The 27300-nt window shown below is 45.5% G+C and overlaps 1 protein-coding gene across 1 annotated transcript in view; it reads left to right on the plus strand.

The window, feature by feature from the left end:
* Window positions 1–4916: 4916 nt before the first annotated feature.
* Window positions 4917–27300, plus strand: part of LOC147114657 (corticotropin-releasing hormone receptor 2) — a 392400-nt gene continuing 370016 nt past the window's right edge. The window contains exons 1-2 of the mRNA XM_085992504.1: window positions 4917–5660; window positions 5794–5913. Of these exons, the coding sequence (XP_085848630.1) occupies window positions 5543–5660; window positions 5794–5913 (238 nt within the window). The 5' untranslated portion in view covers window positions 4917–5542. The remainder of the gene's footprint in view (window positions 5661–5793; window positions 5914–27300) is intronic.

The raw sequence follows: 27300 nt of genomic DNA on the forward strand, positions 1-27300 counted from the left end.
GTTAGCCAGGGCCCTTTTCGCGTCCGTGAAAGAATTGGCCATCTCCTCGGACCAGTCGACAGCGAGCTTGTCGGGCTTGTCTTTGAGGGCCTCATAAAGGGGCCGCATAAGCTGGGCTGCTCGGGGGACAAAGCGATGGTAAAAGTTCACCATGCCCAAAAACTCCTGCAGGGCCTTCACGGTGAGGGGTCGCGGGAAGTCCATCACGGCCGCCACTTTCGATGGCAGTGGCACCACCCCGTCCTTCGTGATGCGGTGCCCGAGAAGGTCGATCGAGGACAGTCCGAACTGGCACTTGGCCGGGTTGACGATTAGGCCGTGCTGGCTGAGGCGTTGGAAGAGAGTCCGAAGGTGCGACACATGCTCCGTCCTGGAGGCGCTGGTGATGAGGATATCATCCAGGTATACGAACAGGAATGTCAGGTCCCATAACACGGTGTCCATTAGGCGTTAAAAAGCCTGGGCGGCATTTTTGAGGCTGAATGGCATGCGGAGGAATTCGAACAGCTCGAACGGGGTGATCACCGCGGTTTTCGGGATGTCCTGCAGCCGGACAGGGACCTGGTGGTAACCCCGGACGAGGTCCACTTTCGAGAATACCACTTTCCCGGCCAGGCGGGCGGAAAAGTCCTGGATGTGTGGAATCGGGCAGCGGTCGAGGGTCGTAGCGTCGTTGAGGCGCCGGTAATAGCCGCACGGGCGCCACCCACCACCTGGTTTCGGAGCGATGTGGAGGGGTGAGGCCCACGGACTGTTCAACTGGTGGATGATGCCGAGGTGCTCCATGGTGTCGAACTCGGCTTTAGCAATGGCGAGTTTCCCCGGGTCGAGGTGCCGAGCGCGGGCGTAGACGGGCGGACCGGTGGTCGAGATGTGGTGTTCTACCCCGTGTTTGGTGGTGGCAGACAAGAACGTGGGCTTCATGAGGTCCAGAAACTCGGCGAGGAGGCGGGAAAACTCGTCGGAGGCCGACAGTGCGCTGGACAACTTCGTCGTGCTGGACCCGCTGAGGAAACATGGGAGTGAGGTGAAAGTCTCAGCGTTGATGAGACGTCGGTTCTTGACGTCCACCAAAAGGCCATTGGCGCAGAGGAAGTCAGCGCCGAGAAGGTGGGTGGACACTTTTGCTGTGACAAAATCCCAGGTGAACCGCTGCCCGCCAAAACAAAGCGCCACGCTCCGTTTCCTGAAGGTGCAGATGGAACTGCCGTTGGCGGCTTCGAGGACGGGGCCGTGGTTCCCCCCTTGAATGTCTATGGTTGACGCGGGCAGGACGCTCACCTGGGCACCCGTGTCACAAAGAAAATGACGTCCGGAGTCGGTGTCTGTAAGAAACAACAAACTGCCTGAACGACCGACAGCCATGGCAGCCGACGAGTGGTCTTTCGTTTGTTTTGACGCGGAAAAACTGCACGGGGGCCGGCACTTCCTGGCTTTGGGGCCGAACTGTGCGTGGTAGAAGTAGAGGCTTGGGGGCTGCCGCCGTTGGTCTGTATCGGTGGGGGCAGGGCGCCGTGTGGCCACGCAGTACTGTTGCCCAGCGGAGAAAAATTTGTCGGCCTCCTTGGCCAGGCCGCGGAAATCGGTAATGGAAGAGTTGGCTAAAGCCGACCGTGCCTGACCTGGCAGCTGTTGAAGGAACAGTTCCTTGAAGAGGAAGCACGGAGTGTGTGTGCCCAGAAGGGCCAGCATGTGGTCCATCAGCTCCGAGGGCTTGGAGTCGCCAAGCCCGGGTAGAGAGAGAAGCCGGCGTGCGCGCTTGGCTTCGGTGAGTCCAAAAGTTTCTAAGAGGTGCATTTTCAGCGTTTTGAATTTGTTGAGCTCCGGGGGGTTCTCGAGCAGGCTCACGACTCTGGCCGCGGTGGAGCTGCCGAGAGCAGAGACGACGTAGTAGTACCTCGTGTCATCTGCGGTGATGCCCCGGAGTGCAAATTGAGCCTCAGCCTGGGCGAACCAAGCGGCAGCCTGTCGTTCCCAAAACTCGGGTAATTTGATGGAAACGGCGTTCATCGCCATTTCGGATGAGGCCTTTGGAATCGTCCAAAAGAGCAGCGGGGTCACCAATGTTGGAGTCGCTAGAAATCAACAGGCTCTGAGACTTTTGTTGCAGCAAAGGCAAAACGCGTGTTACTTTATTCACTCTCCATGAGGACTGAGGGTCTCAGCCTCGTTGCAGGGCTATAACGTCATCATGCTACCGACGCATGACGTCATCACGCTACCGGCGCTCTTAAAGGGACCCTGCCCTGATAACCCAACCAAGTACGTACATATAACAACATTGGCTATACATAGTGAATTGTGTTTAGGTACATATAACCACATTGGCTATACATTGTGAATTGTGTTATTGTCCCTATGTGGTCTCCGCCACACTATATAAATAAAGGACTCTGCATAGCCCAGTCTTCTTCTTCTTAGGCAGTCCCTCGGAACCGAGGATGACTTGCTTCCTCCAATATAACTGGCCCTCCAATATCTCCCCCAAGTGGCCATTCCTTATATATGAATAATAGGTAAGAAAGAAAGCAAGACTTGTATTTATATAGCATCTCTCATGACCTCAGGACATCCCAAAGCACTTTACAGTGAAGTACTTTGGAAGTGTAGTCACTGTTGTAATGTAGGAAATGCAGCAGATAATTTACACACTGCAAGGTCCCACAAACAGCAATGAGATAATGACTAAATAATCTGATTTAGTAATTTGGTTGAGGGATAAATATTGGCCAGGACACCAGAGCGAACGAAAATGAACAAGGTCGTCCTTCCCACTGACCTGGCCAATATTTATCCCTCAACCAGCATCACTAATGTGAGAGCTTGCTGTGTACAAATGAGTTGCATTACAACAATGACTACACTTCAAAAGTACTTTATTGGCTGTAAAGCAGTTTTAGACATTTCAAGGTCATGACAGACACTATATAAATGCTAATTCTTTCTTTTTTCTTTAATTATAATGTTACCAGCAATGCCTTAACTGAGATCTGTTAACTTGACATCCATCCTGGATAGAGGTGTCACCTGCAATTTGAACCTAATGTGCGAAATAGCTACTCTGTTGACTCTGTCCACTGGTCAGCATCCTTGGGACTCAAGGGCAGATACCAATCTTGTAGACATCACGTTACGAGTGTTTCCTATCCTCCAGATCAGCATTTAAAAAAAGGTAACAAATAAATGATGTTCCAAATCCATCCCCTGAGGGCTTGCCAAATAAATTTGTATCAAATTGTGTATATTCCTTCCTATTGCCCAATCAAACATGATGCATTTACTCATTAAATCATTGCAGAAACTACCCAGTCACAAAGTTAAAAGAAAGACATCAGGACGTCCCAAAGCATTTTACAGCCAATTAACTCCTCTTCAGAAGTGTCATCATTGTTGTAATGAAGGGAAAGCAACAGCCATTTTGCGCACAGCAAGGTCCCGGAAATAGCAATGTGTAATGACTAGATCATCTGTTTTTAGGTGTTGGTTGAGGGATAAATATTGGCCAGGACACCAGGGAGAACTCCCCTGCTTTTCTTCGAAATAGTGCAATGCGATCTTTTACGTCCACCTGAGACAGCAGACAGGGCCTCAGTTTAAACGTTGCATCCAAAAGACAGCACCTCCAACAGTGCAGCACTCCCTCAGTACTGCACTGAAGTGCCAACCTTGATTCCATGCTCACAACCCACAATCTTTTGACTCAGAAGCGAGAGTGATACCAACTGAGTCACGGCTGACACACTGTTAAATTGCATTCTAACCCAAAGATCCAATTTTCAAGAGCTGGTCCAATTAACTTAATTTGCGTGGCAGGCCTAAACCAAATAGAAAATCAGAGCACTCAACACCCATTTATAACACTGCGTATAAATTATCAGCCTGGGGTGATTTCTTATCCAATTGTAATGTTAATTGACAGGTCTGTGATGTGTTTGTCGGAGTTCAATTGTATTTGTTATCTGGGTGAAATAGCCAGCTGACTTGCCTTAACAAATAACAGGAGGTCTGCCCTAAAGGCAGTTCTTCTAATGGAGGCATCACAAATCCAGTACCGTTGTTTGAGTCTGATAAATTATTATATTTTCCCCCCATGAATTTTATACTGCAATCAATGCTTTACCTATTGCGAATGACTGGAGATGGAACACTGGATTCGGATTAAATCTAGAGCAGCCTTCTAGCACCAGGTATCTAGACTTGATTCCAAATAGATTTTTATTTGTAGTCTGTAAGCAACACACAATGGGTTTTGTTTTTTAAATAGTCAGTCGAGCTGAACGTGAAGCTTTAGAGCAGCCTCCAGAGCTTTGCTGGCTTTGCGTTGCTTAGGAAATGGTCTGTAACATGGATTGACAATCATAATTACTGTTACCAATAGCAGGTGGGGGCAGTGATGAGAGCGTAACTACTAAAGCAAAAGGGATGGACAGAGAGCTACCAGAAGAGAGGAAAGATGTAGAGAAAGTGCAAGAGACAGAGATACATACCAAGGGAGAGTAAGAGACAGAAATACTGACAGAGGGCATGAGACAGAGAGGTACTGAGAGAGAGCAAGAGACAGAGACACCGATAGAGCAAAAGACAGATATGAGAGAATAAGAAAGATATACTGAGAGAGAGCAAGAGCCAAAGATACTGAGACAGCAAGAGAGATACCAAAAGAGAGAGAAAGAGAGTGATATCGTGAGCGAGCAAGAGACAGAGAGATACAGATAGTGATACAGATAGAGAGCAAAAGACCAAGATACTGAGAGAGAGCAAGAGACAGAGATACCGAGAGAGCAAGAGACAGAGATACTGAGAGAGAAAGAGACAGAGAGGTATCAACAGAGTAATAGACAGCAAGATACGGAGAGAGCAAGAGACAGATTGAGAGAGTAATAGAGACCAAAACTAAGAGAGGAAAGACCAGGAAAAAGAGATAGAGAAAATATATATATATAGAGGGAGCAAGAAACAAGGAGAAAATGGGATACAATAGCAGAGACAATAACTGAGAGACTGAAAAATAGAGTAATAGCCAGAGCAGGACCAGGAGATAGAGAAAGCCTGAGAGAGATTGAAAAAGATAGAGCGAGGGAGAAAGAAACAAACATCAACAGATAAGGTGAAGGGGAGCAAAACAAAGGCAGGCAGAGAGAAAGAAACTAGACTGGGGGTTAAGAGAGGGAGCCTGAGAAAGAGGGAGCTAGAGGGGGGACTAAAAGAGATAGAAACAGAAAGAGATGGGCTGACGTGTAGTTAGGTGAATATAGAGGCAGAAGAGGGAGCACAGATTGAAAGAGGAGTGGCAGAGGACACTGGCTGGAACTCAGTGCACAAAACTCAAATTAGCGATATATTTGATCAGGCGTAGGCAGCTGCAGTATTCCCATTGGCCAAAGAGGTGTTGCGAATCTAACGGAGAGGTGAGGCTTTAAACCGAAAAGCTCCTCGCACATCTCAGGAGGGAGAGAGAGGAGAGAGCCGCTGTAAACTGCAACAACAAAAGAAAACACACACACACACCGGCTCAACTACAGTCCCGATTCCAACCTGCACCATGGACTCTACAATCTTTCAGATCATCATCGACGAGTTTGACCCCAACTGCAGCCTGATAGACGCTTTCCAGGACCATTTCTATGAAACTGATCCCGTCCCTTTTGTCGATTTCACTGGTAGGACAGCCTAACCCGGGCAAGAAATTGTAGATTTAACTTGTGGACTTTCAGCTACTTGTTTTTTTTTTCTTCCTGTTACCCTTTTCTCATTTTAATTCTGTATATATATTTTTTACAACCTCCTCCAAAGGTGTTTATTGCAACTCAACAACCGATCAAATAGGAACTTGCTGGCCGAGGACTACAGCAGGGCAGCTTGTGGCGAGACCTTGTCCCGAGTTCTTCAATGGGATCAAGTACAATACGACAAGTAAGAACGGTTTAAAAAGATTGTGAAGTCATATAAATTTCCATTAACATAATGCTCTCTAAATGTAAATGTATGGACTCATTTAAATTGTGATGATTTCATGCTCCATCTTGGCTGGTCTTTCAGTTAACAGCAGTTTTTTTTAATGCTTTTAAATTTCTATTCGTGATGTAGATTTTTCTCGGTTGAGTCAGCTTTGAGCCGACAGCTAATGGTGTCTTCCACGGTAACGTTTCTGAGTCTGTGTGAATTCGGTTTGTGGAAACTACATTTTCTGTTGTTAAATGTGAAAAAAAAGTGTCAAGTTCGAGATGGAAACGAGTGAATGGGAAGTGCCGCTTTAAGGGAGGAGGGAAAGAGATCCCGATGGGTGGTTGTGGCTTCTGCTCTCTGTGTTGCTGAAAGGTATCATTCCTTCCTGATGCTGTGCTGTCCGTTAAAGTGAATGAAAGTCAATGGACTGGCACGGAATCCTCTTTTATTGGTTAACTTAAAGGGGCAACGTCGCCCACAAAGTTTGTTTGCCAAAGCTTTTTCTGTGTTTTTGCTATCTAAATGTGACAATGTGATTTGCACTTAGAAATGTTTTATAACGTTTTAATACAGGTGTTCAAAATTATGATGCGTTTTCATAGAGTCAATGCTGAGAAACTATTTTCATGGCAGAAGGGTGGGTAACCAGAGGACACAGATTTAAGATGATTGGCAAAAGAACGAGAACGGAGATGAGCAGAGTTTTTTTAAATCACAGCAGGTTGATATGATCTGGAATGCACTGTCTGAAAGACTGGTGGAAGCAGATTCAACAGTAACTTTCATAAGGGAATTGGGTAAATACTTGAAAAGGAAACATTACCAGGGCAATGGGGAAAGAGGGGGGGGAGTAGGACTAATTGATCGCTCTTCCAAAGAGTCAGCACAGACACAATGGGCCGAATGGCCTCCTCTGTGCTGTATGAATCTATGGGCATCGCATCATGAAAGTGTTAGTATGTCAGTTGTGTGTAATTTTTGTTTGTCATCTGTGTGTGATTTTTGTAAGCTGCTCCCAATGTAGGACAGTGATGGTTCCCCTTTAACATAAATTCTGTGTGTGTTTGGAAGATAATGGCGCTCAATAAACAAGTATGCAAATTGCCAACTCCTGTTGGGCACCAAGAGATTAATTACTCACCAGGTAAGACAATTTGCCATGTGCGCATTTCGAGGCACAACACGGTCGGTCCACCTCTGGGATCCACCAGGAGCAACAACAGTGACACTAAAGGTGGCGCGTACTGTAAGAAACTGGAGCCATGAAAGGTCAACAATGCAGTAGATGTGACCCTAGAAATGAATGGGTAAACCTTTACCACTTTCATATGACATTGCATTGCCTGTTACTTTAATGCGGGCTTTAGTTTAAATGAGCTAATGCCTACATTAAAAGAGCCGACGGAGGAAATTCATATGAGAGTGAGCCCACTAAGTCGAGAGAGAATGATACAGAGAGCGAGACTGGCAGAGAGAGATTGAGAGGGGAATACAGAGAAGGGGCAATAATTGAGAGGATATTCCTGTTGGTGCAAGCAATTACTAGGCTATAATGTCTATTATGGGGTGCTGATACAGTCACATTATAGTGTAGTGTAGCTAATGGACTGCTTTTTATTTTTATTTTATTATTTGAAAACATCACGAGATAAATATCATACGCCAGATGTCATTTTATTAGAATTTTGAGCGGAAGTGTAAAATTTACAATGTTCGCTGACAAAACAACCATTATATTCTGGTTGCCTTGAGCTTACATTCCCTGAACAAAAATTAGACTTCCCAGTGTCAGAACATTGAAGAATCAGGAAAGTCTGGAGAAACTTGGATTCTTCAGTCTCATAAAGGAGAAGAATAAGGGGGCACATCATATAAGATAGTAACTGGCATAGAAATATTAGGATAAAATTGATCTCTGCCGGTAGTGAATCCACAGCCCATTTTATACAGTGCCCAATTTTACTTTTCATTGACTTGAATGAAAATGAAAATCGGGCACATTGTAAAATAGGCTGCCAATTTGCTATGAGTAGATTTTACGCTACTGGTGTAGATCAATTTCACCCCCCTCCATCTGCTGAATCTGCAATAGTACTTCAAATGAAACCAGTGAGACCAGGAGTGCAGGTTCAGAATGATGAAAGGTAAATTTTGTACCACTGTTTAGGATGCTGTGATGGAGGGACTGTGTTTTTTTCTAGCAAGATAAACTAAAATGGCCAAATGGCACAACGCTATATAATTAACTTCAATATCTTCTGGACAAGGGGTGGCAGGAATATAACAGAGATCCTACTCTTGATCCCTAGCAAGTGAACCTAATTGAAGGTATGCATGTAGAAGTCAGGTGAAGACAGGATCAGGGGAGCGTGACACTCTCCACAACAGCTGCTTGTATTTATATTCAACCTTTAATGCAAGAAATGTCCCAAAGTGTTTTGCAAATAGGCAGAAGGAAACAGAACGCTGAGACGAAAGGGAGAGTGGAAACAGTCACTCCCTGAGTTCACACATGATGAATGATCCCTCGAGTGAGGTAATGCAGGACTGCCAGTACAATGGAATAAGATCAATTGAGGCAGTACCTTCAGGAAAATTACAGATTTTTAAAATTATTATTACTATTGACAAATTCTGCCTGCATAAATCCAAGCTCAATATCGTTATACCTTCATTTGTATTTTTTATTGTATATTTTTACTCTCTGATCCCTTCTGCTGGAGTACAGTTCCACAGGTGCTCACCGCCCTCCTAGTATTTCACCCACGAGGCCATTCTTAGTGTGTGAGCCTAGGCACTCAGTATTGGCAAGCTGTTTGTACAGGGGGTGACATTATAATCGAGCCTGATCTGCCCTCGCTCGATCTTCGCATAGGAACATAGGAACAGAACATTCATCTCCTTCAGCCTCATCTGCCATTTAGTTAGTGCATGGCTGATCTGTACCTCAACGTCATTTACCCGGCTTTGATCCATATCACTTTTACCTTTACCGAACAAAAATTTATCAACCTCAGTCCTGAAAGTTTGAATTGACTTAGCCTTAACAGCCTTTTGGGGGAGACAGTTCCAGACACACACTTTATAGCAGGATTAAATGCATAGCTATCAGACTGGGTTGGCTGATTACCCCCTCAACTCCCCCAAGCTAGTGGTGCTGAGACTAATTGCATAAACCATGTTCCCTTGCCAAATAACAAGGCACAAATTAAACCTGGGACCATTCGGGTCTGGGTGGCCCAGTATCAACAGAGCCACTGTGGATACTGTAAACATTCCTTTAAAAGGGTACAGTCATGATATTAAGTGCTTCCAAGACACATTTACATAGAACATAAGAAATAAGAGCAAGAATAGGCCATTTGGCCCTGCGAGCCTGCTCCACCTTTCGATAAGATCATGGCGAGCTTCTACCTCATCTCCACTTTCCTGCACTATCTCCATATCTCTTGATTCCCTTAATATTCAAAAATCTATCAATCTCTGACTTGAATATACTCAACGACTGAGCCTCCACAGCACTTTGGGGTAGAGAATTCAAAAGATTCACCACCCTCTGAGTGAAGAAATTTCTCCTCATCTCAGTCCTAAATGGCCGACCCCTTATTCTGAGACTGTGACCCCTGGTCCTAGACTCCCCAGCCAGGGGAAACATCCTCCCAGCATCTACCCTGTCAAGCACTGTAAGAATTTTGTATGTTTCAATGAGATCACCTCTCATTCTTCTAAATCCCCGAGAATATGGCCGAGTCTACTCAATCTCTCCTCATAGGACAATCCCCCCATCCCAGGAATCAGCCTGGTGAACCTTTATTGCACTCCCTTTATGGCAAGTATATCCTTCTTTAGGTAAGGAGACCAAAGCTGTACACAATACTCCAGGTGTGGTCTCACCAGGGCCCTATCTAATTGCAGTAAGATGCCTTTACTCTTGTACTCAAATCCTCTTGTAATAAAGGCCAACATACCATTTGCTTTCCTAATTGCTTGCTGTACCTGCATGTTAACTTTCAGTGATTCATGTACAAGGACAGCCAGGTCCCTCTGAACACCAACATTTCCCAATCTCTAGCCATTTAAAAAATATTCTGCTTTTCTATTTTTCCTACCAAAGTGGATAACTTCCCATTTCTCCACATTATATTCCATTTGCCATGTTCTTGCCCACTCACTTAGCCTGTCTACATCCCCTTTTTTACTAAATGTATGGAAGAACATACAAATATACAAAAAATAATTAAAGTCCATTTGGTCTATCAAGCCCATCCCATTAAGAAAACAATTCAACAATGCCCACCATTCCCCATACTATGTAATCACTTGAGAGACCAAACACACAGTGGAAACAAAAACATAAGGCCAATTCAGGAATAGCTCGAGGGGGTTCATCTGATTCACAAGGTTATCAAGCAAAGCTCAAGGACATATCGGTTGTCCAAAGCTCCTTGGAATCAGCCTACCCTCTTGTTAGATCCGTGGTTCAGTGGATAAATAATTACACGGATGCTGTACATAAACAAATAACAGGTCTTTACTGGAGGAGGGCAATCTCTAGACTGGAGTACAGAGGCATGCGCACAGCTTATATACCGGTGTGGTTACTGCCGGTACTACAGTATACAGGAGCTGTAAAAAGTAGTTCTGACTTAAAGCACATACACTACAATTCCTCCCTTTTTAGATTAATAATACCCCCTTAATATTCAAATAACAATTACATTTTTACATGTACATTCAATAACAAAAGTCTATTTATAGATTCAGTCTTTGGGGCGGCTTCCTGACCCTTTTGGGATAGCGCCTTTCCGGAGGTTCTTGTTCTTGGTGCAGAGGCTATTCTGACCCCCTTTCATCGGGTAGTTCATCGGGTTCCACTGCTACTGGGTCTGAAGTAGATACTAGCGGTATGTCGGGTTCATCCCCAGGTACTCGAGACATGGGGTTGACACATTCCTGTGATGCTAAGATCTGATCGACGTGGTGTCTCACAATGTTCTCCCTGACATCCACAGTGTACATTAATGGCCCCTGCCTTGTACATATTGTTCCGGGTTGCCACTTCTCTGTTCGATAGTCCCGGGCCAAGACTGGTTGCCCTACATTGAAGCTCCTTGTCGGCTTCTCGTTGATGTGCTGGAATTGTTTGTCCTCAACATTTCTTCGCACATTTGGTCTGAGCAAGTCCAGACGAGATCTCAACCTTCGGTTAAAGAACATCATGGCCGGGGTCTGGTTGGTAACTGCATTTTTCGCGTTTCGGTAGGCTAATAAGAAATTGTCCATCTTATGCTGTAGTGGAATTTCCTCGTCGCACATGGCCTTTATCGCCTTCTTAAAGGTTTGTACGAACCTCTCAGCCAATCCATTGGTGGCTGGATGATACGGGGCGGATGTGTAATGCCTTACCCCATTCCTTTTCATGAATTTTTGGAAATCATCGGACACAAACTGTGGTCCATTATCAGAGCAGATCTGCTCTGGCAACCTGTTTCTGGCAAATATGGTCCGTAGGACTGCAATCGTTTTCTCTGTAGTGGTTGAAGACATCTTTATTACCTCAGGCCACTTTGAATGAGCATCCACTGCTATTAAGAACATTGAGTCCATGAATGGACCAGCGAAATCAATGTGCACCCGTTGCTATGGAGAGGAGGGCCACTCCCATGGGTGTAGAGGGGCATGTGGTGGTGCATTTTGGACCTTCTGGCATCCTAAGCAGCTCTTAGTTAGGTCTTCGATTTGTTGATCGATTCCCGGCCACCACATATAAGCCCTAGCTAGGCTTTTCATTTTCACTCCCCCCAGATAACCTTCATGTAGCTCATTTAGCACTCTCTCCCTTAACTTGGGTAGAATCACCACTCTGGATCCACACATCACTGTCCCCTGACATACTGACAGCTGTTCTCTTCTGGATGAGAATGCTGGCAACAGTGAGTCGCCATGTGTTGGCCATCCCCTCACCGTCAATTCATATACCCGTGACAGCGTCGGATCATTGCGGGTCTCCTCTATATCCGCGTTTGTTACTGGCAATCGTTCAATTATTGATGAATAAAATATCTCGATAGGGTCCACTGCTGGTGCTTCCTCCACATTAGGCAGTGGCAGGCGCGATAGCCCATCAGCGTTCCCATGCTGTCTCGTGCCTTTATATTCTATTTCATATTGATTCGCCCCTAGAAACAGGGACCATCTTTGTAACCGCTATGCAGTCATTACTGGCACGCCCTTCTTAGGATTAAAGATGGAGACAAGTGGTTGGTGGTCAGTCAGCAAGGTGAACTTCTGTCCATGCAGATAGTGGTTGAATTTTTTTACTCCCCATACTAGGCTGAGGGCCTCCCTGTCAATCTGGGCGTAGTTGCGCTCGGCTGAGGTTAGTGACTGAGACGCAAAGGCTACTGGCCTCTCCAAACCGTCCGGGAATTTGTGCGACAGCACCGCTCCAATGCCGTAGGGTGATGCATCACATGCCAAACGAATTGATAGTGCTGGGTTGAAATGGGCCAACACCTCTTTTGATGTGATCAATTCTTTACACTTCTGGAAAGCTCACCTACGTTCATCATCCCACTTCCATGGTACCCCTGTTTGCAGTAGGGTGTTCAGTGGGTGTAATACCGTAGACAAATTTGGTAATAACTTGTGGTAATAGTTTACCAGCCCGAGGAACGACTTCAGTTGTGATACATTTTCCGGTGCTGGAGCCTTGACTACTGCCTCAATCTATTCAGGGGACTTATGTAACCCCTCTTCATCGATGACGTGGCCACAATACGAGATCTGTTTCTGGAAAAACTCGCACTTGTGGCGATTAGCTCGTAGCCCATATTCCTTTAATCTGGCGAGCACCTTCTCCAAGTTAGCGAGGTGATCACCGTCATTTTCGCCCATGACCAAGATGTCGTCCAAATAACACTGGGTCCCTGGAATCCCTTGCAGGACCTGATCCATCGCCCTTAGCCAGATAGCCGGAGCCGAGGCTACTCCAAACACCAGCCGGTTGTATTGATAGAGACCTTTATGGGTGTTGATCGTAAGGTAATGTTTCAAAGCTTCTTCTACCTCCATTTGCAAGTACGCCTGGGCTAGATCAATTTTTGTGAAGCGTTTACCACCAGATAGCGAGGCGAAAATATCCTCAATTCGTGGAAGCGGATATTGCACCGCGTGAAGGACTGGGTTCACTGTCACCTTAAAATCCCCACAAATGCGGACCTTCTTTGGTTCCCCAGGCGTATTATTCAACGACCTCTTCATTACAGGAATGATGGGTGTAGCCCACTCGCTCCAGTCCACTTTGGACAGTACTCCTGAACGTTCCAACCCTTCCAGCTCTGCTTCAACCGCTGGTCTGATCGCATAAGGCACTGGTCTGGCCTTCAGAAACTTTGGGCTTGCATTATCCTCTATTTTAATTGTTGCTGTTATTCCTTTTAGTGTTCCTAGTCCCTCCTGGAACACTTCTTTTGCGTCAGTTAGCATTTTTGACAGTCGTCCAGGTGTGACGTCGTCATCCTTTTTGGCCTCCACCTTCAGTGCCTGTATGGAATGCCAATCTAAATGTATCTTCCGGATCCATTCACGTCCTAGCAGTGGTGGTCCTCCATTTGGCAATACATATATATCCATTTTAGATATTTCCTGACCTTTATATGTCACTTTCACCCTTATTTTTCCTTTGGGGCAGACTTTTTGCCCCGTATATGTCTTCAAGACAATCTCTGTAGCTTTCAAGGGTATGTGCAAAAATAGCCGCTTGTAGTCTCTTTGATTTATGACTGTTAGAGCTGACCCTGTGTCCAATTCCATTTCCACTTGGACTCTGTCTGTCTTGAGTGTAACCCAGATAGTCTGGTGATCCTCCATTTCGGTTACATTATGTAGTTTCAGACAACCCAGCTCCTTGCTTCCGGAGTCTGTGTCACTTTTCTGTTCATCTGAACCACTGTCCATCACCTGGTGTACCTTTTTGTACTTCTCCTGTGGAGATTTCTTACTGTTGGTTTTCTTCCCAGACCTGCAGACTCTTGCTATGTGTCCTGCTTTCCCACACTGTCTGCACACTTGGTCCTTGAACCAACAATCTTTCTGGTCATGTGTTGTTCTGCCGCAGCGATAGCACTTCCCTGTTCCACAGGTCATTTCGTTGGTGCTATATTCTTGTGGTCTCCGTTGTATCTCTGCAGCGCCCCTTGCGGCTGCTTCATGTGATACTGCCATACTGAAAGTTTTGTCCAGCGTAAGGTCCTTTTCTGATAGAAGCCGTTTCTGGGTTCCTTCACTTTGTAGCCCACACACAAACTTGTCCCTTAACGTGTCTGCTAGTCCCGCTCCAAGCTGGCAGTATTTCGATAGCTTGCGCAGTTCCGTTAGGTACTCAGCATTGCTTTCGTCTTTGTGTTGGTTCCTTTTATGGAACTTAAATCGTTCTGCTATCAGCAGCGGTGTGGGGTTTAAGTGGTCCTGTAGGATTTCTACTATGCTTTCAAAATTCTTGTTTACCGGCTTCTCTGGGGTTATTAGATTTTGCAGTAACGCAGAAGTTTTTGCACCCATGGAATTTAACAGAACCAGTGCTTTATTCGCATCTGGCACTTCATTCGCCCTGCAGTACACCTCAATACGTTCCACATATGTCGCCCAATCTTCGACTTCATTGTCGAACGTAGAGATACTGCCACTCTTCGGCATCCTTGGTTGTGCATTAACTATCACCAATGGTGCCTCCCGCGCTTCCCCTTCTTCTCCGCTGGCACAAAATGGCATCTCCCGTGCTTTCCTTCCTTCCCGCGCTCGCCCGTCTTCTCCGCTGCGGCTTCGCAAAATGGCATCTCCCGCGCTCTCCCTGCTTCTCCGCGGCTCAATGGCATCTCCCGCGCTCTCCCTGCTTCTCCGCGGCTCAATGGCGTCTCCCGCGCTCTCCCTGCTTCTCCGCGGCTCAATGGCGTCTCCCCTTGCTTCGCCCCGCGGACCCTGATCAGCCCGTCATCCCTGGCTGTGCTCTGCGCGTTCTTCTCTTGATATTTGTCGACGCTGCTCAGTCTAGAACCCGGTTGTTTCTTACCCTCTCTCTCTCCGGTTTTGCAGTATTTTTCCTCGACGCCGCTCGGTGATCAACCCCCGGCTGTGCCCTGCTCTCTTCACCATTTTTCTTACCCCGTCGACGCTGCCCGGCTCTCGCTCTCTGCCGTCGGTCGGCTCCAGCCACCGCTGCTCGGGAAGGGTCTGCTCTGGACCTGTCGTCGGTCTCTTACTGCTCATTGTGGCTGGGGGACCAAGCCCGGCTCTCCACAGCCTCCCCAGTGAAGTTGGATCTCTGCCTGACTGCTGGGCGGTTGCTCGCGGTCGACGCCTGTGTTCCTGGACTTGACTTTTTTTTTGTTTAATGTTGCAGGTAGATTCGCATCAACACTCGTCGCCACTGTTTGATCCGTGGTTCAGTGGATAAATAATTACACGGATGCTGTACATAAACAAATAACAGGTCTTTACTGGAGGAGGGCAATCTCTAGACTGGAGTACAGAGGCATGCGCACAGCTTATATACCGGTGTGGTTACTGCCGGTACTACAGTTTACAGGAGCTGTAAAAAGCAGTTCTGACTTAAAGCGCATACACTACACCTCTATAATTGGAAATGTGCTCATCTCTCTCATCAAGTGCCTGCTGGAAAGACTGCAGCAACTTTCTACTGAGTACATGTCTTGGCAGTTTATTCCAGATGGTGATGACTCTCTGATGCCATTACCTCCTGGCATTTAAGCTCGCTCTTTGACTTCAAATTTTATAAAAGTGTCCTCTAGTCATTTCAAATAACCTAATGGAGCTGTATCCAACCCCTTCCTCAGCTTAAAAAATTTCAATCATTTGAAGTCCGCAATGATGCAACCACTATGGTGATAACATCATTATGTCTCCAGTCACACTTGGTACAACACATTTGGTTTGACATATTTATAATAAGGACAACAATAAAAATCTGAATATTACATCGCAAAACTCTGTGGTGTATTGCATGTGGGATCTTGGTGTCCTGCAGATTTTCTGTGCTGTCTAAAGAATGATGTAACGATCAGGCTGCTGTGTTAATTGAGCTAGACACGTTAGTTCAGGTAAGGGAGCAAATGGAGATGGGTTCACTATCACAAGGAAAATGCTACAGAAGCTATCATTTATATTATTTTTCCTTAAAGGAAAAGGACATTCTAGAGGCAATGCCATTTGTTCAAAGTCCTTCCCCCAATACTGGGCCAGAGAATGTTGTGGACCAGGCAGTCTAACTCTCATTTAAACAATACTGGGACAATTGAAATCTTCATAACTGAGATGGATAGATTTTTGGTGGGAAGAGGACTGCCCCTTTAAATCCTGCTCACTAATTTGTTTTGCCAATTTTCTCCTCTCCTGAAGGTGTTGACTCCTGTTGAGGTATACTCCATGGGTGACATAAATTGGCCAAATAGGCATTTAAAAAAATTATTCATTCTCAGGATGTAGCATTACTGGCAAGGCCAGTATTTATTGTCCATCTCTGATTGCCCTGAAAAGGTGGTGGTGGGCATTCTTCTTAAACTGTTACAGTGTAGCGGTCTTGCATAGTATTTACAGCAGAGAAACAGGTCATTCAGCCCAACAGGTGTTGATGCTTCACATGAGGCGATACAACTGAGTGGCTTGCTAGGCCACTTCAGAGGGCAATTAAGAGTAAATCACTTTGATGTGAGACTGGAGTCACATTTAGGTCAGACTGGGGTAAGGACAGTAGGTTTTTTTTCCTAAAGGGCATTAGTGAACCAATTGGGTTTTTACAACAATCCGACAGCTTCAACGTCACTTTTAATGAGGCAGGCTTTTTATTCCCAGATTTAAAAAAAACATAGAAACATAGAAGATAGGAGCAGGAGTAGGCCATTCGGCCCCTCAAGCCTGCTCCGCCATTTAATGAGATCATGGCTGATCATCCAAATTCAGTACCCTGTCCCGACTTTCTCCCCATATCCCTTGATCCCTTTAGCCTTAAGAAATATATCTAAATCCTTCTTGAATATATTTAATGAATTGGCCTCAACTGCCTTCTGTGGTAGAGAATTCCATAGGTTTACCACTCTCTGGGTGAAGAAATTCCTCCTCATCTCTGTCCTAAATAGCTTACCCCTTATCTTTAGACTGTGACCCCTGGTTCTGGACTCCCCGGCCATCGGGAACATCCTTCCTGCATCTAGTCTGTCTAGTCCTGTTAGAATTTGTATAAGTTTCAATGCGATCCCCTCTCATTCTTCTAAAATCCAGCGAATATATGCCAAATCAACTCAATCTCTCCTCATACGTCATTCCTGCCATCCCAGGTATCAGTCTGGTGAATCTTCGCTGCGCTCCCTCCATGGCAAGAACATCCTTCCTCAGATAAGGTGACCAAAACTGCACACAATACTCAAGGTGTGGTCTCACCAAGGCCCTGTACAACTGCAGCAAGGCATCCTTGCTCCTGTACTCGAATCCTCTTGCTATGAAGGCCAACATACCATTTGCCTTCTTAACCGCCTGCTACACCTGCATGCTTACCTTCAGCGACTGGTGCACAAGGACACCCAGGTCTCGTTGCACTTCCCCTTCTCCCAATCTATTGCCATTCAGATAATAATGTGCCTTCCTGTTTTTGCCACCAAAGTGGATAACCTCACATTTATCCACATTATACTTGGAGATATTACATCTAATTCCCTCGTCTAGATCATTAGTATATATTGTGAATAGCTGGGGTCCTAGCACCGATCCCTGCGGTACCCCACTAGTCACTGCCTGCCACTCGGAAAAAGACCAGTTTATTCCAACTCTTTGCTTCCTGTCTGCCAACCAGTTCTCTATCCAAGTCAGTACCTTACCCCCAATCCCATGCGCTTTAAATTTACACGCTAATCTCTTATGCGGAACCTTATCGAAAGCCTTCTGAAAGTCCAAATACACCACATCCACTGGTTCTCCCTTATCTATTCCACCAGTTACATCCTCAAAAAATTCCAGTAGATTAGTCAAGCATGATTTACCTTTTGTAAATCCATGTTGACTTTGTCCGATCCTGTCACTGTTTTCCAAGTGCTCTGCTATTACATCTTTTATAATGGACTCTAGCATTTTCCCCATTACCGATGTCAGGCTTACCGGTCTGTAATTCCCCATTTTTCCTCTGCCACCTTTTTTAGATAGTGGGGTTACATTAGCTACCCTCCAATCCATGTGAACTGTGCCAGAGTCTATAGAATTTTGGAAGATGACCAGCAATGCATCTACTATTTCTAGGGCCACCTCCTTAAGTACCCTAGGATGTAGATTATCAGGCCCTGGGGATTTATCGGCCTTCAACCCTGTCAATTTCCGTAACACCATTTCCCTACAAATATTGATTTCATTCAGTTCCTCCCTCTCATTAGACCCTATATTCCCCGATATCACTGGGAGCTTAATTTTGTCCTCCTTTGTGAAGACAGAACCAAAGTATGTATTTAATTGGTCAGCCATTTCTTTGTTCCCCATTATAAATTCCCCTGATTCTGACTGCACGGGACCTACGCTTGACTTCACCAATCTTTTTCTCTTCACATATCTATAGAAGCTTTTACAGTCAGTTTTTATGTTCCTTGCAAGCTTACTCCCATACTCTATTTTGCCCCTCTTAATTAATCCTTTTGTCCTCCTTTGCTGAATCCTAAACTGCTCCCAATCCTCAGGTTTGCTGCTTTTTCTGGTCAATTTATATGTCCACTGCTTGGATCTTATGGTATCCCTAATTCCCCTTGTTAGCCACGGTTGAGCCACCTTTTTTGTTTTATTTTTATGCCAGGCAGGGATGAACAAATTCTATAGTTCATCCATGCGATCTTTAAATGTTTGCCATTGCCTATCCACCTTCAACTCTTTAAGTAACATTCCCCAATCCATCCTAGCCAACTCGCGCCTTTTACCATCGTAGTTTCCTTTATTTAAATTCAGGACACTCGTCCCTGAGTCAACTACTTCACTCTCCATCTTAATGAAGAATTCTATCATATTATAATCGCTCCTCCCCAAGGGGCCTCGCACAACAAGATTGCTAATCAATTCTTTCTCATTACATAATACCCAGTCTAAGATGGCCTGATTTCTAGTTGGTTCCTCAACATATTGGTCCAGGAAACTATCCCGTCTACACTCCAGGAATTCCTCCTCCATGGTATTGTTACTAATTTGGTTAGCCCAATCTATCTGTAGATTAACGTCCCCCATGATAACTGCTCTGCCCTTATTACACACGTCTCTAATTTCCTATTTAATGCCATCCCCAACCTCGGCATTACTGTTTGGGGGTCTGTATACAACTCCCACTAACGTTTTCTGCCCCTTGGTATTTCTCAGCTCTACCCATACAGATTCCACATCATCAGAGCTAATATCCTCCCTTACTATTGTGTTAATCTCCTCTTTAACCAGCAATGCTACCCCACCTCCTTTTCCTTTTTGCCTGTCCTTCCTGAATATTGAATACCCCTGGATGTTGAATACCCAGCCTTGGTCACCCTGGAGCCATGTTTCCTAATCCCAATTATATCATATCCATTTACATCTATTTGCACAGCTAATTTATCCACCTTATTAGAATTATTATTTATTGTGGCCCTGTTTGATTTACACACTTGATTTCTCTGCCTTCCACTTTTGCTTTTCTCCTTCCTGTCTTTTGCTTCTATCCATGCTTCCCTTTCCTCTGTCTCCCTGCACAGGTTCCCAACCCCCGGCTATTTTAATTTAAACCCTCCCCAACAGCACCAGCAAACACTCCCCCTAGGACATCGTTCCTGGTCCTGCCCAGGTGCAAACCGTCCAGTTTGTACTGGTCCCACCTCCCCCAGAACCGGTTCCAACGTCCCAGGAATTTGAATCCCTCCCCCTTGCACCATTCCTCTAGCCACGTATTCATCTGAAATATCCTTCTATTTCTACTCTGACTAGCATGTGGCACTGGTAGCAATCCTGAGATTACTACCTTTGAGGTCCTATTTTTTAATTTACCTCCTAACTCCCTATATTCAGCTTTTAGGACCTCATCCCATTTTTTACCTATATCATTGGTACCTATATGCACCACGACAGCTGGCTGTTCACCCTCCCCCTCCAGAATACCCTGCAGCTGCTCGGATACATCCTTGACCCTTGCAGCAGGGAGGCAACATACCATCCTGGAGTCTCGTTTTCGGCTGCAGAAACGCCTATCTTTTGCTTCTATCTATTCCCCTTACAATAGAATCCCCTATCACTATAGCTCTCCCACTTTTTTTCCTCCCGCCCTGTGCAGCAGAACCACCCATGGTGCCAGGAAGTTGGCTATTGCTGCCTTACCCCGATAAGCCATCTCCCTCAACAATATCCAAAGTGGTATATCTGTTTGAAAGGGGGATGGCCACAGGGGATCCCTGCACTACCTGCCTGCACCTACTACTCTGCCTGGCGGTCACCCATTCCCTTCCTGGATGTGCAGCCTTTACCTGCGGTGTGACCAACTCCCTAAACGTGCTATCCACAATGTCCTCAGCATCGCAAATGCTCAAGTATGTATCCATTCACAGCTCCAGCGCCACAATGCGGTCTGCCAATAGCTGCAGCTGGATACACTTCCCGCACACATGGTCGTCAGGGACACAGGAATTGTCCCTGATTTCCCACATAGTGCAGGAGGAGCATGCCATGGGGCCGAGCTGTGCTGCCATGACTTATCCTTTAATTAATTCAAATTAAGTTAACTCAAATCAATACCACTAATTACACTACAATTAAATAATATACTTAAGGGCCCTTGTTTACGAACACTTCCCACTACACAACAGAGACCCTAGAAACTATAAACCACAAAAATTATTTTTGGAAAAAAGTGAGAAAGAGAGAAATACTCATCAACCAATCACTTACCTGCATTCTGGTGACGCCACACTTCGATTACTTTTTACTTCTCTCTCTCCCTGCTCCTTAAATCCTCGGTTTCTGCGCTCAGTCTCCACCCGGTTGAAAACTGAATTCAAATTCTCAAACGACTATGGAGGAATTTGCACTCATGTTCTCTGAATTACTAGTCCAGTAACACAGCCACTATACTTCTGTACCCATTCTACATTTGTGATCTGAGCCTGAGGTTGGCAGCCTGTTTAAGTCTGGGGGAATGGCATCACAGCTGAGCTTGATCCTGTTTTCATCCAACATCCACACACAGCAGAGGTGATTGGATAGTGACCAGGAGTGGGAAGTCTGGCTGAATTTTTCTCCTGGGCTCATGAAAACTGAGATTATATGTAGCACCTGATTGAGATTAACTCAACATCACAGACTGGGAATCAAACCTGTGACCTTCCTAGTCTACTCAATTCGTTCCTATTTTCACGAAACTAAGCCATTGGGGGAAGGAGCTTAAAACCAGCTCATACTGCAGAAATATTCATTAGGCAGGTATTCAGACTGAGGGGTCGGTTGCTCCAAGGTGAACTTTGCATTGTAGTCAACCATTAGTCTGAAGGGACTTTAAAAAGGTGCCTGCCTTAAGGGGGAAAATCCATTGCACAGCACAGTCATCCTGAGCCTGAGCCACAATAAACAGCTCACATTTCTATAGCGCTCATTACGAGCAAAGAATGCTTTACAGGGCAGTGGATACTGAGTGGAGGAAAGAAAGGGAATTTTGGTCAGAAGGGGACAGAAACATTGATGAAGAGGAGGAAGGAGATATTTGAAAGCTGGGAGGGAGGTGACAAGAAGAAGATACAGAGGGATGGACAAGGTGGCTGAAGGAGTGTCCGCTGATGGTGGAGTGGAGGGACCAAAAAATGAGGAGTAGGCCAATGTTGGAGGACTGGTGGTGTGCACAAGAATATAATGCTAGAGCAAAAAAAACAAAGGATAAGTGAAATGGTTAACTATTTTGTTTTGTGACAAAAAACAAAATGCCCTTGTGAAAAAGGTTAATACAACTGACTTGTTTCAATTTAAAGATAGTTAACTCAAATTATCACGTAATTCAATTATTATTCCTGCAAAAGACATCAAATAATCAGGAGTAGACCTCTTTTGATAGAGATCTTTGCTGGTTCAGTTGGTTGTTTACCAGCCAGTGTGGTACTGACCCATGCAAACCAGGAGGGTGGCAGATTGATTCTCTATAGGAGTTTGCAACACACACGGAGGTCATTCGGCCCATCGTGTATGTGTAGGACTTTTCTACAACAAAGTCTGTGTTGAGCTGGCTGATCCCAGTTAAGGTCCCAGTTGGGATGGAACAATTATTTTCAGTGCTCCTGGCCTTCTATGTAATTCTCATCCCCATTTGTCCCATTGAGTCTTGGGCTCCCTCAGCCCTTCTGTCAAGTACTCTCTTCGTAAACCTCTCTAGTTCTCTCACTTTCTTTCAAAGTATTCTTAATACCTATGGGGCTCAATATTAACCTCCTCCATGATGAGTGGGAGGAGGCCGAAGGGCGGGCTAAACACTAAAAAACGGAAACCGCAACCCCAACCCAACGCGTATAGTAGAGGGTAGCATGGCATGCAAGTGATCCGCCTTGGAGAGGTGGGACACTTCATTAACATATTGAAATCAGGCTCCCGTAGTGCAATTGGAAGCTGGATTTAACTTTAATTGTTGCCGCATGAGTTTCCCAGGGCTCGGGAAGTCCGGCAGCAAAGTGGAGTCTGGAGATGCCTTTTATAGCACTCTCTGTGGGCCAGGACGAGCCATGGCCCCTCAAGTAAACCTTCAGCCTCCCTTCTGCTGATTGCGGTCTCGCTCTAGCCCCTGCCGCGATCGGCGATCGCTCTCTCCCCCCACAAACCCCAATCTGCAGCCCACACCCCTGCTGCGATCATGGGAACCGTCCCCATGGGTCCCCGACTATGGCATCCTGCTGCAATTTTCCCACACGGCAGCCGGCCAGCCAGACAGTTTGGCTGGCTACCGGGCGGGAAATAGACGAAAATAAATAAAATGAGGTCCTGCTGTTAAATTTAGCAGGACCTCCACATCTCCGGCCTCGCCAGGTTCTTTGGCCGCTTTTGGCCTCCCTGCTCCCTCCACGCCTCAGGGCTGTGTTTTCAACCAGGCTTTTGGTTACCTGTACTAACAATCCCATAAGTAATGTACAATGGGGTGGCTTGACATCTGTTCCTTTTTTAAAAAGATTACTCCTATTCCTTGCTTTGGAATATTCTCCTATGTTAATGGTGCAAAATAAATGCATCTTGTTGATGGGTTACAGAGTGGAAAAATCAGCCTGGGTTCCTGCTCCTGATTTCTATCCAATGACTCCTGCTGGAAAGTGTGCATTTGGATGTTGGGTGAGAACAGGATCATGCTCAGCAGTCTGAATCTGAAGCGTAGTCAATGTTGCTCTGTAAATTTGGGCATAACCAGGTCCTACAAACAGCAATGAGACGAATGACCTCATTGGGGAGGAATGTTGGCCAGGATACTGGGAGAATTCCCTGCTCTTCAAATAATGTTGTGGGATCTTTTGCATTGCCTGAGAGGTAGATGAGGCCTCAGTTTAACATCTCATCCAAAAGACGGCACCTCCGACAATGCAGCACTCCCTTGGTACTGCACTGGAGTATCAGCCTAGATTATGTGCTCACATCTTTGGAGTGAGACCGACATTTGGACCTCAGTAATAATTAGTGCTTTCAGGAGGCGTAGAGAACTGGAAGGAAAAGAACTCAGTTTTATACAACAAAGGGCCAAAAACATTGCCCTAATGTTTAGCAGAAAATAGAAATTGTCTATGCGGAAAAGATTCATATGGAGCAAAATAGCACCTTGCAGTCGTAATAAGTGTTTGGTAGTAGCAGGCTACTGGATTAGAGATTGAGTTCAGTCTCAGTGTAAGTGAATCAAAGCAAAATAAGCTGTGTCTTGTATTGCCTGTGTTTGATGCAACAATTACTCGTTACTTTTGTCAGTAAATGTTATTGTTAGGGTCAAGTATGGGGTGATATAGCTTAGAATGTACTGATGTTGATATTAGTAGATGCATTGGACATCTTATGCCTCAGTTTGTCAGCTTGGCTCAGTGTTGGTACTTTTGCCTTTTGAGTCGGTAGGCTCAAGTCCCACGACAAGAACTGCGAATGTAATTTAGGCTGACACATCATTACAGTGGTGAAAGAATGCAGCATTGGTAGGGAATGTGTTTTGTCAGCTGAGACATTAAACCAAGGCCATACCTGCACAGCTGGGTGTAAAAGATCCCCCAGTGTCCTTGGGCAACATTCTTTGCTCAGCCAAAAAGCAAACTCATTTACAATTGTGGGATTGTGCTGTGTGTTGGCTGCCATGTTTGCCTACATAGCAACAGTCTCTGTGAAGCACTGAGGATGCTTCACTAATAATACTGGTTAGGCCTCAGCTGGAGTGTTGTGTTCAATTGTGAGCACCACACTTCAGGAAGGATGTCAAGACCTTGGAGAGAGTAGAGAAGAGAATTGCTAGAATGGTACCAGGGACAAGTGACTTCAGTTATGTGGAGAAACTGGAGAAGCTGGGGTGTTCTCCTTAGAGCAGAGAAGGATGTTTGATAGAGGTGTTCAAAATCAAGAATGGTTTTAATAAAGTAAATAAGGAGAAACTGTTCCTAGTGGCAGAAGAGTTACAGATTTAAGGTCATTGGCAAAAGAACCAGCGGCGACATGAGGAAACATTTTTTTACACAGCGAGTTGTTGTAATTTGGAATGCACAGCCTGAAAGGGTGGTGGAAGCAGGTTCAACAGTAACATTCAGAAGAGAATTGATAAATACTTGAAGGGCAAAAAATTACAGGGCTATGGGGAAAGAGCAGTGGATTGGGTTTAATTGGATAGCACTTTCAAAGAGCCAGCAGAGGCACGATGGGCTGAATGGCTTCCTTATGTGATGTATCTACGATTCTATGATTCTAAGCATTAATGGTGTTCAACAATACAAAATATAAAAATATCGGCAATAGTAATTTCTAGGCTATAATGACTATCAGGGTTTAGGAGCTGTAACCATAGAGATACCATTTGTAACTTGTCCCTATGGATCGCACACACAAGATGCAGGATATGATTTAATAACTTTACAGATAAAATGGATAGTGGAGCTTCCAGTGTTAGAGTTTATTTGGATTTTGAGAAAAGTCCTAAGTCCTTTATGAGCGATACTAATTAAAAACCAGAACGCAAGATTGGCTAGAAAGAATGGTAAAAAGGATTAAGTGTAATATTTTTTAGAGGTGAGGGGGGATTTTAACCTCAAAAACTGGGTGGGTTGGGGGTGGGGGGGGGAGGGGGCGGGTGACCAATCCACTCCTAGAAGGTAGGTCAGTCAGTAAAATCTTTTAAGGAGGCTGCGTGCCTTTATTTTAACTGAATTTTTATTTTTAACGCATGTGTATCCGGGCCTCAGTAATTCCGTCAGATAAAAGGAGATGAGAAGGCCCGGATCCATGAGGTAAGTGTGTTTATTGCACTGGTTGTGGACCAGGAAGAGCAGGAGCGTTTCGCCCAAGCCAAAGAAGCTTATCTCCGTGCGATTGGACCCCTGTGATCGGCCGACCCCCAACCCCTCGATATTGGTCAACTTCCACCCTCCCCGCGATTGGCTGACCACCCCCCCCCGCCCACGATGTCCGATTCACCCTCCAATTCACCCCACAATGTCTACATCCCTCGCAATGTCAAATCACCCAACATGAGGTCAGACCCCCCTGCCCCCCCCCCGCAATGTTTGACCCCCCACATCCCCCATGATGCCAGACTTACCTGACAGCCGCTCACTGGGTGATTTCCAGCCCGACATACAAGCAGCCTATTAAACTGTTTGGCTGTCAGGCGGTAAACCTTTTCAAAAAATTTAAAATACTTCCTGCCGTTAAATTCGGCAGGATGTGTGGGAAACACTTCTGGGCTTCCCATCCGAAAATCCTACAACCCACACCCCGCGCTCTCCCTGGCTCCAAGTAAATATTGGGGCGGTAGTGTCAGATTGGGTCGTTGAGTGTTTTTTTTTATTTATTCGTTCCTGGGATGTGGGCGTTGCTGGCAAGGCCAGTATTTATTGCCCATTGAGAAGGTGGTGATCAGCCACCTTCTTGAACCGCTGCACACCTTGTGGTGAAGGTACTCCCACAGTGCTGACTTTGTCACAGTAGTTTGGTACAACTGAGTGGCTTGCTAGGCCATTTCAGAGTCAACCACATTGCTATGGGTCTGGAGTCACATATAGGTCAGACCAGAGGATGTCAGGCTTCCTTCCCTAAAGGACATTAGTGAACCAGTTGGGTTTTTACAACAATCCAGTAGGTCACCATTACTGATACTAGCTTTTTAATTCCAGATTTATTTAATTGAATTTAAATTCCCCAGCTGCTGTGGTGGCATTTGAACTCATATCTCCAGATCATTAGTCCAGGTCTCTGGATTACTCGTCCAGTAACATAATCACCATGCTACATTACCCGGCAGTCTGCTCTTTCGCTTCTTATCAAAATGCAGCAACCAGTTCTCTCCCGCTTTGTGCTGAAGGTGGAGTTTTCCAGCTGGGTATGGCTCCACGAGTAGTTGAGCTCCTTCACTACCTCACCTATGCGCAAGTCTGAACAGTGAAGGCTCGGTTTTGAACAACATGCCCCAAGCAGTTTGGAGCTTTGCCTGCCGGCCGCAAAGCTGATTGAACAATTAGAAAAATTATGGGCCGCACCATCACAATTTCCTGATAGTCAAATATGATCGGCAGAGCTCTCCATTGCCAGCCCTTGAGTGTCACCATATGAGCGTCATAGCTGAATCTAACCTTTTCATTCCCCAGAGCCCACACATGTGTGCATGTTTCAGCAATTCATGACACTCATTGACCTGGCATTCTGGGGGATGTAATTATAATTGTGCCAATTTTACCTGGCCCTGTACGACACAACCACCCCATGTTTGCCAATTCCCTTGGCACCATAGGCAAGCTGATTGTTCTGTTAATATTCCACCGCTCACTCCTATATGATGTATTTGTTAAAAGCTGCATCGGTCCATTGAAAAATCATAGTGGGAACAATTGTTTTGATTGCTATGTGTGGCAATATCATAACCATGTTCTTTTTGGAATGGATATACAATGTCATTAGACATTGGGCTCTGTAGTGCCTGTTTTTAGGCACTACACGGCCTCCTAACGCTCAAAAATGGGGTCTAAGATGTGCACGCACACTTTGACGGGAAGTGTGCTGGACACCATCTTGGTGAAGCGGTTTGTGTGTGCACACCTAACGTCCACCAGCAGCATGCAGAGCAGACAGTTTATGATGTCAATCAGTGTGCAACACTGACCT

This window comes from Somniosus microcephalus, chromosome 7, assembly GCF_052327205.1.
Source record: "Somniosus microcephalus isolate GS21.2 chromosome 7, FLI_Smic_1.0, whole genome shotgun sequence".
Classification (NCBI taxonomy): domain Eukaryota; kingdom Metazoa; phylum Chordata; class Chondrichthyes; order Squaliformes; family Somniosidae; genus Somniosus; species Somniosus microcephalus.